The sequence below is a fragment of the Acyrthosiphon pisum genome, chromosome A2 (assembly GCF_005508785.2).
Source record: "Acyrthosiphon pisum isolate AL4f chromosome A2, pea_aphid_22Mar2018_4r6ur, whole genome shotgun sequence".
NCBI classification, from domain to species: Eukaryota; Metazoa; Arthropoda; class Insecta; order Hemiptera; family Aphididae; genus Acyrthosiphon; species Acyrthosiphon pisum.
In genome coordinates, this window is record NC_042495.1 from 106,640,359 (window position 1) to 106,654,035 (window position 13,677).

General features: G+C 29.9%; 1 protein-coding gene across 1 annotated transcript; it reads left to right on the forward strand.

Moving 5' to 3' along the window:
* On the forward strand, positions 1 to 12,248 carry LOC100162897 (transient receptor potential cation channel subfamily V member 5). Its single transcript, XM_001950061.5, has 18 exons — positions 1 to 381; positions 457 to 631; positions 1,059 to 1,281; positions 1,540 to 1,635; positions 1,740 to 1,960; positions 5,985 to 6,210; positions 6,286 to 6,401; positions 6,509 to 6,745; positions 6,809 to 6,960; positions 7,069 to 7,285; positions 7,384 to 7,545; positions 8,107 to 8,295; positions 9,019 to 9,143; positions 9,206 to 9,345; positions 9,429 to 9,532; positions 9,615 to 9,666; positions 9,733 to 9,970; positions 11,044 to 12,248. The coding sequence occupies exons 1-18, from the start codon at positions 266 to 268 to the stop codon at positions 11,234 to 11,236; spliced, it is 2,982 nt and encodes a 993-aa protein (XP_001950096.1). The 5' UTR covers positions 1 to 265; the 3' UTR covers positions 11,237 to 12,248.
* Positions 12,249 to 13,677: the final 1,429 nt, after the last annotated feature.

The window sequence follows — 13,677 nt, forward strand, 5'->3', positions numbered from 1 at the left end:
TTAATTAAAAATCTAATTATTTTTTTAAAAATGTAAAGAAATTGTTTATAGAAACAATCCAAAACTGTTGAGTTTCAAGTCTTTTATAATATGTAGTATATCTAATATTGAAATCAAAGCTACGGTTACCTGGGAAACGAAATGCATTTGATCGATGGCTTATAGTATTCCCGGTGCTTAAACCACTGTGTAATAATTATTTGATACAATTTTCGATAAATAATTAAAATTATAAAACAAAGATATTTAATAAAATAAAGGAAGAATGGGAAATTCTTGTGCGAGTTGCACAGATTTCTCATTCTCGAAAACAGCTTCAGGATCTGTTCTGGATAGAGTGATTTCTCAAGCGTCAAATGAAGACGATTGTTTGTTGTATAAGTAAGCAATTCAAATTATTTGTATTTGAATTTCATATTGTTAAAATATCAAAAGTAAATATTATTACATTTTAAGGTTAGCGGATTATAAAAAAGGAGGAGAATTGATCAATGTGTATAATAATGGTGGTCAGGACGAAGCGGAACGATTTATTGTTGAAAAATTACCCGGCCTTATGTATAACAACGGTAAAGGTCAAGTGATAAATCGAAATGATTATTTGAGATGGAAATTTCAAAATCGTAAACACGTGAGAATAATGTTTACAATTATTATAATAATTATACCAATACAATTAATTGCGTGTGGTCGGGTTCAGCATATAATGTAATAATAAAAATTCAAATAATATGCTGTAGGTATAGGTACCTGAATATTTTTTCTTTGAGATCCGGTCCGACTAAGGTAGCTAATTATAATAAACATTAAAATTTATATTCTAATCTATTTTTAAATTTATTTTAAATTTTATTAATTTAAAAATTTTAACCGTTTTTGAATGTTCACAATTATATTGTGTTGTATAGATATTTTATCTTTCGATAGGTGTTTTGTATCATCGCTGTTTTGACATTCGCTATTTTGGAGTCGTGGTTTTGACGTGTTACCAATCGGCTATCTTATAATACTTTGTACATATACGTAGTGCAATAAGCATTCTTTATTTCCATATTTAGGTGGCTGTTAATGTCGAGGAAAGGCCGGGTCCTCACGATCCGTTAACAAGATGGGTGGACCATGTGGCGTGCTGGCAAATGCAGTATAGAGGATCATTAGGCGAAAGTTTGTTGCACGTATTAATCATATGCGATACCGTGATACACACTCGGCTGTCCCGACTACTTCTCAAACACTACCCGATGTTAAGTCAAGATGTTGTGGAAGGCGAAGAATATCTCGGTACGTCTTGTAAACACTGCAGTTGTAACTGACATATACCTACATTATCTTTTTCATCCTGCACGTATTCGCCCGTCTATTTTTTCTGACAGTTTTGGAACTTGGTATATTATATTATGATAAGGACATCAAATTAACTTGTATAATTTCATACAGTGCAGTCAGGTTGCACGAGAGTTTCATAGATCTTGAAATGATTATTTTTAAACAGTTTATACTTTATTTCATTCGTGTCTTGATTTGTATACCTGTTTATAGGCGCTAGTGCATTACATTTGTCTATTGCTTATAACAACAACGATTTAATCCAAGACCTGGTTGATGCTGGTGCTAATATTTGTCAAAGAGCCATAGGTATACTTCATTTTATACCAACCTACTGTTAAGTACAACACCTAAACATTATATAATATATTGGAAATAATATATTATCTACACTTTAAAATTACACGATTTAGGGAGCTTTTTCTTACCACGCGATCAACAGAATAAAGAAATCAATAACAAACACACGGATTACGAGGGTCTAGCGTATCTCGGGGAGCTGCCATTAGCGTGGGCTGCTTGTTGCGGGAACCAAACGGTATACAACCTGTTGATTGATGCTGGAGCAAACCCTGACGCCCAGGACTCATTTGGAAATATGATTCTCCATATGGTGGTCGTTTGTGATAAACTGGTAAGTAATTAAACATTGTTTGGCCTCAAATCGAACCACGTCCAAACACGTGCAATGTAAAATATATAATGTTGCAATGGTATAATATTCTAAATGCAATCGTTGTGTATTATATATATTTTTTTTAAACGAAACTAATAACATTTACAACAAAACACACCGACACCACCCATAACCATGCGTGTCGCTGTAATATTTTTACTCGGTAAAAAAATTATATCTGTAACATAATATAGGTGTACTTGTTACCGGCAATAAATTAACAACATTTAAAAAAATATATTATAAATACATATTCTAATATTATGTACTCGTGAAAGTATTCGAATTATATTTGAAAATATTTTTTTCCCATCTAATATTTTCCAGTTTTGGAATAGTTGAAATTAACGTGGGTCAATCATATTTCTTCAAAAAGAAAAACTATTGTTAATAACTTATAATGTGCCCGATTTTTTATAGAAAAATCAGTTGTGTTACAAATATAAACAATTTTTTTAGTTAAAAAAAGTATTTTTCAACGAATAAAGAAATACAACAAAAAAAAAAAATACGTATTCGAATAATTTTTTCAAAAAGTATTTAAAATGGTATTCGAATTTCGAATAGAAAAGAAGTATTTGAATACATTTATTCGAATACTTTACAAGACTAGCGGTAGCCTACGTTGATTAGACAATCGAGACGAACTTATTGAATTACCATTACCGCCATGTTCATCACAAAAATTAGCCTACTGTATTATATTAATGGTAATACAAATCATTTTAAAGTACGCAAATTTAGGAATAAAGGCCGTGCACGGTGCCACTGCAGTAATACTGTATCCGCCCAGATTCGTTTTTCGTATTCAATAATGCTTTGTTATTGGATTTAAATTTAACACATCTACATACACTTCAGCTGTGACTTGCATATTATAATAACGCGAGGTACAATTTAAAAGCCAAAATCTTAGATAGGCATAGAAGAGTGATGAATTACAGTTTTTTTTTTTTTTTTTAATAATTAAATAAATAGTAAGCACAGTTCAGTAAGTACAGAATATAATTACGATAATTTTTTAGGATTCATATTTATGCTGTTATGGATGTACATTTTATCATAATAAAGGTACCCGAGTTTGTTTTTTTTTATGAAATTACAATTATAATAATTATAATTTTTATTACAGTGTCCACTTTGTTTAATTTCTATAATTTATTCATACTAATGGGTATGACTCAAAAGAAAAAAATATTACATAAAAAATGTGAACATTACCTAGATTTGCCCTTAAAACGATTTACAAATGATAAACTAATAATTTTCCTAATTTATGTTTTTTTTTATTAAATAATCATTTATTAAAACAATAAATAATTTAAATAAAAGTATTTTATAAACATATTGGTTTATTTATCTTCTAAAGCAGTACTTGAGTTAAAGGTAGAGAGTTATTTTTTTAGAATTTACACACTATATACATTTAGAATGATAAAAATATTAACAAAACACATAGTAATTTATTAAATTTACAATTCAGAAATAAAAAAAATGTGATAGAGATTTATTAATATAAATATTATTATTTAGTCTAAGATGTTTCTTAAAATTATTATTTAGATAATTGAAATATGTCACGTTTGCTTATATTTGGATGCAATTGAGAATAATTTTTCAGTATGAAGAATAAGTATAGAATATTTTTTGTACAGCAAATTAAGAGGAAGTACACTCAACTCTTTATAATTATCATTAGTAGATCCGACCCGATCTGTTTTATTAAGGCAGATACGAACAACACTATTTTGTAATGAAATTAGTGGTTTTAACTCCCTATATTGTAGAATAGACTGATAAAGTGATGTATAAACAATTTTCATTATATCCGAGGAGAGGATTTTGTTGAGACAAAATAGTTTATATACAATAGTTCGTATGCGCATATTGATAATTAGTAGGTAGGTACCTATATATGAAAATTCCATTTACAATCTAACATCAAACCTAAATATTTAGTTTTTGTTATCCTCTTAATTTCAAAATAATTGGGACCATCTGATTTATTATAATCGTTACATATTGTTATTTTCTGATTCAAAAGCTGTGTAAAATGTTATATAGAAAAAGCAATAAATACTGTTTTATCCTAACTGCCAGTAATCTTTTTTTAATCAAGATTTTGAATGAATTTATTTAATGCAGTACCTGCTTTATTAAACACCAGATATCACGTGTTATCAGAAAACAATAAACAAGTATCATCTGCTTATATTCCAATAGAGCCATTAATTTCCATGTCGCATACACTGTCAATATACATGATAAACACAAAAACGCGACCAAGCACATTACCTATAGTGGTACGCTACAGTTTATACAAAATTCGTTACTTATATAGTAATTTATTAAAACATAATATTGTGTTCTATATTTTAGATAGCTTGAAAACCATTTTAAACTTTTACTGACAATTCCAAAACCTGGCAGAGCAGTTAATAGCTGAATGTGGTCGACAGTGTCGAATGCTTTAGCAAAATCCAAAAAACTGCAATAGATTTGTGAGTTTGCGACTGTATTCAGGTGCACTATATATGTGTTTTGATACATTATAAAGTGCAGCTTCCTAGAGCTTTTCTAAAACCAAATTGATTTTTTGAAAACAATTTATTTTCATCTCAAAATGCAATTAATCTATTTTTTACAATCTTTCCTAAAACTTTAGCAAAAGTACAATTTATTGATATCTATAGTTTGCCAGATATTGTTTAAGTATTGCCTATTTGGAAATAGGTTTGACAATTGCGACTTTAAGCTGAGTTGGAAACATATCTTCTTTTAAACTTAATGTTGATACATTTAATTTTACAAATAAATTAATGTTTATTGTTTATAGGTAATAAATTATAAAATACTACGAAATGTATGGTATTATACTGTTATTCTATGTTTATGAATTTATAATTTATACATTTTAACTATAACTAATTGTAAAAAAACAATTTCGTTGATTGAATAGTTAATTAAAATGATTTGTATTTATTTTAATCGTAAACATTTACATAAATCATAAACGAAAAAAAGTGATTTTAACTGTAGAATTTAGTTTTAAAAGACTTGTAACGGATAGTATCCGTTTACTCACGACACATAATTAATGAGCATCGATAATAATTAGACCAATAATAGTGAATAGTAATTAAATTAAAAGTATATTCAGCGATAGAACTATCGAATAGATGAATAGGCAAACGACCTCAATAACAAATTGGCAAATTGCAAAATACAAATAGACAAACGGGATAAAGAGGAAGGCCGACTAGGTATTCATAATTATTCGAGTATAATAAGTTTATGTTTCAACGTCCAATATAAAGAAATTCACATAATAGCTGACGAGATATGAGGGCTTGTTATTAACGCAATATAGATAATTATGTACACATATTAAACTAGAAACAGGATGTAAAATATAGCGAACCGTAGGCAATTCGCTATATTTCGTGGAAACAACATTATGGTTTTTTTATACATGCACACCGCAGGATACAGATAAGGAATTGACACAATATGGATAAGCCAATAGACCGATGGGTAGGTTGGAGAGCCTGGGCCTTTATAAAAGCAGACTGGAAACAGCCTGTATTCAGACGTGTCTACTCCAATGCACAATAACAAGCACCTTCTGTGTCACTCTGTGTAATAACTTGTCATTTTGGACTTAGTCAAATTATTGAAGAATATCTCAATAAACCACAAAGTAACATTTCACCTGTCTACAAATTTATTTATCAACATCTTCATCGACAACAAAACGGTCCTGCTTCCTGTAAATTTTAATATTGCTCGTAGTCACCTGGTTATCAGATTAGTACTCTAACCACCTCAAGCTGCGAGAATATTACAGACTTTAGAATGCTAAAAAGTTTACTATAAACATAAAAAAAAAACCATAAAAGTCATACACTACTTAATATTTTAATGTGTACCTATAAGTATCTATAAGAGGAATACATTTATATTTTATTTATTATTTGTCCAGAGTATGTTTGGTTATGCTTTGAAACACCCTAAAGTGAAAGCAAGTAACGGTATCATGAACGTGGCAGGACTAACACCTTTAACACTATCGTGCAAACTTGCAAGAACTAGTGTTTTCCGTGAAATGTTGGAACTAAGTGCACGGGAATTTTGGAGATATAGTAATATTACGTGTTCGGCATACCCTTTAAGCGCGTTAGACACGTTACTTCCAGACGGAAGAACAAGTTTGTTAACATATACTGAATTTAGTTGGGCGATGGAATAAAATATAATTTTGAAATATTATTACGATCTTGTAGATTGGAATTCAGTATTGTTTATAATTTTGGACGGTACCAAAGAAGAACATTTGGACATGCTCGATGGAGGCATTATTCAAAAATTATTAGAAGAAAAGTGGAAAACTTTTGCTCGGGTATGTACCCATACTATTACTTATTTGTATTCTTATTTTTATTTATAAGCATAAATGGTTAAATTATATGGTTTTATTTTTATTTTGTTTTTTTTATTTGGTCAAAGAAACAATTTATGAAACGTTTAGTTATATTATCCATCCATCTAATCATGTTGAGTATTTCTATATACCTAAGACCCGTGGACCAAGACAAACCACTGTTAGGAGAAGCAGAAGACTGGCAAGACGTGGCAAGGTATTGTTTTGAAGGCGGAACAGTAGTCGGAGTGCTGTCATATTTAATTGTTCAGCAAGGTGGAGAAATACTCAATCAAGGTCTGGTAGGATTTTTAAAACAAACGGTAAATGGCCAAAAAAATCATCTTGAATTTACTGTTAAATATTGACAGCACGTTTGATTATAGTTCAAAGAACCGGCCAAACTGATATTTCTGATTTCAAATTTATTGATATTGGCTTGTATACCACCCAGGATGATGGGCGACAAACAGACGGAGGAAGCCATATTAGTATTTGCAGTTCCCGGATCATGGTTTTTGTTAATGTTTTTTGCTGGGTATTTTATATTATAAATTATAATATTAATAAATAATTCAAACATTATGCATAATATAAGAAAAAAAAAGGTTTGATAATGAGTAATAAATTGAATACTGTGTCTTAGCGCTATACGCCTGACTGGGCCTTTCGTAACTATGGTGTACTTGATGATCACAGGAGACATGTTGACCTTTTTCGTCATCTACTCAGTAATTTTGTCTGGTTTTACGCAATCGTTTTTTTTCCTCTACAAAGGATCGCCAGACGTCAGTACGTCGTTATATAAATCTTACCCTTCTACGTGGATGGCCTTATTTCAAATTACTATGGGCGACTACAATGTGAGTTACGGCCGTATGACCCTATATGATTCCCTATGACGCAACACGTAATGATAATACCTATATAATATTATAATACGTTACTTTTATGTATATAGTACGCGGATTTGAGTTACACCGTATATCCAGCGCTCAGCAAAACTGTGTTTACGGTTTTCATGGTGTTGGTGCCAATTTTATTACTTAACATGTTAATAGCTATGATGGGCAACACTTATGCGCACGTCATCGAACAGAGCGAAAAGGAATGGATGAAACAGGTGAAACACAATGATAATATTGGGTCATATAATTATTAAGTTGTTCTACTTAATATATTATACCTATATCTATAGACCAAGGGTCGGCAATAATTAAATTATATGGTGGTCCAGATAATTTGAAAAAAAAAATGTTCAAGGGCCGGAAAAATCTTAAATATTAGTTAATATACCGAATGTGTTTATTTTTATATTAAAAATAAAGTTCAAGCTATTTAAAGCAAATTATTCAATATAATATTATAATATTAGCCAGTTTTTTAAAGTTTGGTACTCTTGGAGAATAACTAATGCGTAGAATGTTTTCAAGGTGTAGATTAGTTAATCTTTAACGATATTTATTCTTTAAAAATTAAAGATAAGCCAAAATACATCCAAATACAACACACAAATAGATCAAATATCTATTATGTGCGGAAAACAGCATTAAAAAAAATATTCTTGGCGGTCTAGATTTTCCTCTCCACTGGCCGGATTTGGGCCGTGGGCCGCCTATTGCCGACCCTTGCTATAGATTATACCAATACAAACACAATAACGCATTTTATGTACTTATTTCAGTGGGCCAAGATTGTAGTTACCCTTGAAAGAGCTGTACCACAAAAAGCAGCCAGGAATTACCTCGAAGAATATAGTATTCAGTTGGCTCCCGGCGACGATGTAAATCCAGAACAAAGAGGATTCATGGTTATCAAATGTAAAAGCCAAACTAGAGCGAAACAGCGAAAAGGCGCCGTCATAAATTGGAAGGTATATCGTCACGTTTTTTTTTTTTTAAATACAAAATATCCGACATACATATTTTAATGATTTTGTCTTAATAATAATTGAATATATAAAATTAAACACGGATGTATGACTCAAGCGCCAAAGGTATAAAAATACATATAATTTGTGCCAAAATTAGTAGGAAATAATAAGCGACAAATATATAAAAAAATTATATCATTTGAAATTTGCTACAATATTAATATTTTACATAGGAATTTAAAATTATTCAAAAACTGTTTATAATCTATATAATATAATAAAATCTTAAATTCTATGTTTTTGTTCATTAAATAAAATGCATAAAACTCCCTTATTTGTAGATACCTAATTTTTTTGTAAAATACATTTTCACTACAGTATAGATTACAGAATGCCAATGCTTACTACGTAAGTAGGTACTTAGAACATAATAATATAACACAACAACTCTGACGCTCTTTCGTAATCTGCACTCTGCAGATAATACATTTGTCGATTGAGATTATGCGCTTAACATTTTTGAACGATATAGTTCTGGATGTAAGTTAGGTTAGGTAGGTAAATCTGTGATTTAGTCGTTTTTGTATGATGCTTTAGTTATTTTTCCCTTAACTCGTTTTGGCGTTTATGTCTTTCACTGGTTAGATACAAATGTTGTAAAAATCGAGGTATTTTGTTTTTAATTTTTGTTTATAAAAAACTAAAATTTATATTTTACTTCAGAAAAGTGGAAAGTTGGTCATTCAAGAGCTTCGTAGATTAGAAGGTACTGGCCAGAATCTAAGAGATATGATTTGGAAACGATCGTCTCTATCAGCGTCTTCTCCGGTTGCTAAAAGTGTATCAATGTAATTATTTCAGCTATACATTTAGTTAAAATAAAATAATTTCTTCTCAATTCTGTAATTAGAACAAAAAATAAAAGCAAGTCCTATTCTGAAGCAAAAGATGACCAAATTCGGCTTTCTGGTGCACTAGGAGCAGCACTAGACGCGATTGCAGTAGCTCATGACTTAGACATGACTCTGACAAAAGATCAATCGATTGATGGTACCTACCTACTTTGATTTATATATACATATTATGATATTTATTAGCTTAGAATATTGATTATTGTAAGTAATTTTTTTCAGAATTACACGACCCTTTAAGACAATTAGTAATAATGTCAGAAAGTGATAAAAATATTGATAAAAGTCAAGTCGAAATAGTGGCGAATGCAGCAGCAAAAATTGCAGTAAGTTTTAGTTAAATGTTTACAGTTAATTTAAAAGGAGCAATTTATATGATCATTTTTAAATTTAAATATATTTATTCAGAATCAAGATTCTATAAAACCGATATCGATTAATTTAGAGCAACAAAATGACGGTAAGTAAATATTGATTGTTATATTCGCTTAAGTATGTTTTTAATGATTTATTTTTGAAATGCTAGTAAAAAATGAAAAAACCAAAATTCCAACTTCCAGTAACACAATAACAAATAGAAAACTCTTAAACAAGCAATCTAAAAATTTAAGCATGTATGGTTTTGAGAGTCAGGACATGTCAGTAGATAAATACAGCAAAGCAATTGCAATCACAAGAAGTATATCAACTCAAACTGGAGGTATTGGTATCATCGAAAAAAACGAACGACAGATAATTCGACCGAAAACTGCAAAAATCAATCGGTAAGTATTTAACAATATAAATAATATAATTCACAAAGATCAGTTTCAAAACATAATATTCTATTCAAAGGTAGTTATTTAAAAAATGTATGTATACCTGATAAAAAAATTGTGGTTGGGTTGAAACGTGAAGGAGATTATAATATTATATGGCGAATTTTAATAATTACCGTAATAATTATGTATAAATTATGGAAAAATGAATATCTATATTAAATTTTTATTTCTTAATTATTTTACGAAAAAATACGGTATTATCAGTATTATTATTTTTGTTTCAATAAATATTATATATATTATAGCGTACGCCGCAAAATCGTATTCTGAATTTTTTATAAACCTAAAATATATTTATCTTAAATTTTTCAATAACCTTCTTGGAGGTCCTTTACCTCCTCTTTGATCCGTTCAAAATCAAAATTTAAATAAGTGTTTTATTGTAACAAAATAATATCGAAGTAGAAATTACAGTTTTTTTTTCGCCGGTATTTTAGTCCATAACAATATTGGCTTAATAATTAATTATTTAAAATTTTTTATTATTAAATTACAAAAAACTGACGAAAGTTATGGAAGTGATTTTGACTAAATCTGTAATAAGTAGAATAATAAATTATTTGTAAGTAAATGTATGTAACTTGGTAATTTATGACCAACGCATTGAATTAAGTATACCTTTTAAATCCCCCAATAAATATATACACTTAATTATTTAGTCAATGTTATAATCACTGTAGATGAATTTATCAATTATTTAAATGAATTCAAATCTCTTGACGATTATCTTAAAACCGTCTACTGTCACAGCATTACCTATAATAATCAAAATTCTAATAATATACTATAAATATACGTCGATAAGAATTTGAATAATAAAAGTCAAGATTTTCTTGGATAAATGTTTGACGCAGCCTACAGATACGATAAAATATTTTGTGATTTCAGTATATTGCCCTATTGCTTCAAAAAAATATATTTGTTTTGCGTGAAACAGTCATAATGTTATGTTATAATTATAATAATATTAACGGGGTCCGCCGAATATTTTATTTTGATTTCGCGATGGTTTCCAGCGTGACGCCCACGCAGAATTTCGCAGTGAAAAGAGGCCAATCGGCACAGCCGGACAAACGGGAAGACCACAGGGATAACAAGGAGCAACAGTGTTATTGCATCAGTGGCAACAACATGTTGCGGCCGTGGAGCACGCAAGACCTGGCGCCGTTGAACACGATCATGGCGTGGGGTCCCAACGACGATTTCTGACCGAACAAGAGATAATAAAACTTAAATAATAAAAACATCTATGCATAATAATATATTATAGTGTGGCGATGAAACGACCATTGTTATAATATTGAATAATGCAATTATTATATATACCCGTCACCCGGTATGCGTTTATGTCGCGTTATATACTGACACCGATCGTTTTCCCGGAGCAAGCGTCCTACGTCACTACCCACCGTGTGTCTCTGTCTTACACACGTGGAACATGGAAAATCTGCGTAACTCCTTGCCGGATTCTCATTACGTTTTATTTATAGTCAATACTATCAGAGCAAATTCACATATTATTATCGAGTTTGAGGAGAAGGATATAAACCGTACTACCGTGCGAAGACTTTTTTTCATATTATGTTTATTTTACAACTAGTTAGGTATATTATAAATTTGAAATTTTTCAAATACTATATACAACTCATAATAAAAAAAAATAACGTGTTTAAAAAATTCTTCGATTGAGCTGCACTGTTTTTACTGTCGCCTCTGAAAATTCGATAACATATTATGTAAAATGGCTCTAGTATTAACAATCGACTACCAACAAACTGCAGCGAGGGGTTCATATAGATTTGCTGTAATACGCGAGTGTTACTTTTTTATTTTTAACGTACAATTTTAAAGTGCTCGTGAATTGCTTCAAAATTAAAGTATAAAATAAAACCTACGAGGTACCCTAGATAATATTATATTCTTACCTTTGAATTTGATAATACCTATTAATACGTCAATTCACTCTAATATCAAAAATAACAGTGAAAAATGGATTCTTCTTAACGTTAAACGTCCTATATGTTATGCGTTATAGTAAGACAGAGTCAACACACGTGGGTACGACGTCCTAGTTCTTTAACACACAATTCCCGGCTCCGGGTTCGATGATTAAATGACAGCTCACCATGGTAGTTAATATTCATAACATGCACCCTGCAGGATAGTAATAAAAAAAAAAAAAAATTAAATAATATATAACACTATAACCATGATACCTATATGTCATATATTTTTGTTGTATACATTATTAATTATTATTATAAATAATAAAATATGATACCAAAATATGTTATGATTGTTAAATAACAATATTAATAATATGAAGTGTGGCCGTAGGTTTTAATTCAATTGGAAAGTCAAATTAACCGTTTTTTATGAGCTCGTAGTTCGTACACTACTATTTTAGAGTATTGTGTTATATATATTCCGAGCATGCGGTACAAGGTACACGGTTAGAAAGGTACGAACAATATTTATTGCGAAAAATGTAAAGTCAAATCCGAATAGATAATATCGACTGGGTTTTAGAGTGCTTAAGAGCCGATGATGATTTATTTTTATTACTATTCGTGATATTTTTTCAATTTGCAGTTTTCCATCACACATACAATTATTATTGCACACATAGTTGGTAATTAGTATTTATGAAAACAGGGCGTGCGGATTAGCTATTTTGCGAATCGCGAGTAATGTTTAGTACAACTTTTAAATATTAATTGCTTCGAGCGGTAGTCATTAAGCGGTAAAACAAATAAATTATAATTTTAACTTCCGCAACATTGAAATTGTTTTTTGGTAAAGGGATTGCGTTAAAGTGTACACGTGCAACAGACGAGTTCAGTACTTACTGTACAAAAATAATATTTTAAACAACTCAAACCGCTTTTCTTAATATTATACATTATAATATAGTGAAATGGATTTTTCGGAGTACCTACACTTCGTTGGTTCGTTAAAATACGTTTAACGATAGTAATACATACATTTTTCATTCAATATCAAAATCTCATATATATATAATATCTCATTTTAGGTATGTAATTTATAGATTTATATATTGTACGTACTTTATTTTAAGTGTTATAGGGTCATAGTTCCTATAGCTGGTAACAGAACAGTGGCTGTTGCGATCAAAGATGCCTTTATAATATTAAAGGGGCACGCTGATCCTTTGCGAGTAGAAAATTTTATACGATTACGATGCACGGTTCTTTTTTGTTGCAATAATTTGATTTATCGGCGTCTGTCAAAACCATTAATTAACTATTAATTATGTCACTCATTCAAGTCATTCACGATTTATTGAAATACGCGTCCATTTTAAACAAACTTTTATGTTCATTAAATTAATTTTTCCAACCCAATTGTTTTTAATACTTATCTCAGTTATAATTAAAGAACTTTTATAACAATTTATAAATAACCATCTTAGATTATTATTATTTTGTGCTGAAATATCAGCAGTAAATTGGTAGGTACATTCTGTTTATTTCATGAGTTGAAAACGTCTCAAATAAAAAAGATTATACAATTATAATGGTCATAGTCATAGATATATACAACAACTAGATAGCCGTCTTTGTACTACGGTGGTGGCCGATATTGAAGTCAGCCGCCCTTTACAAAGCAGGCAATATTTACATTTATTC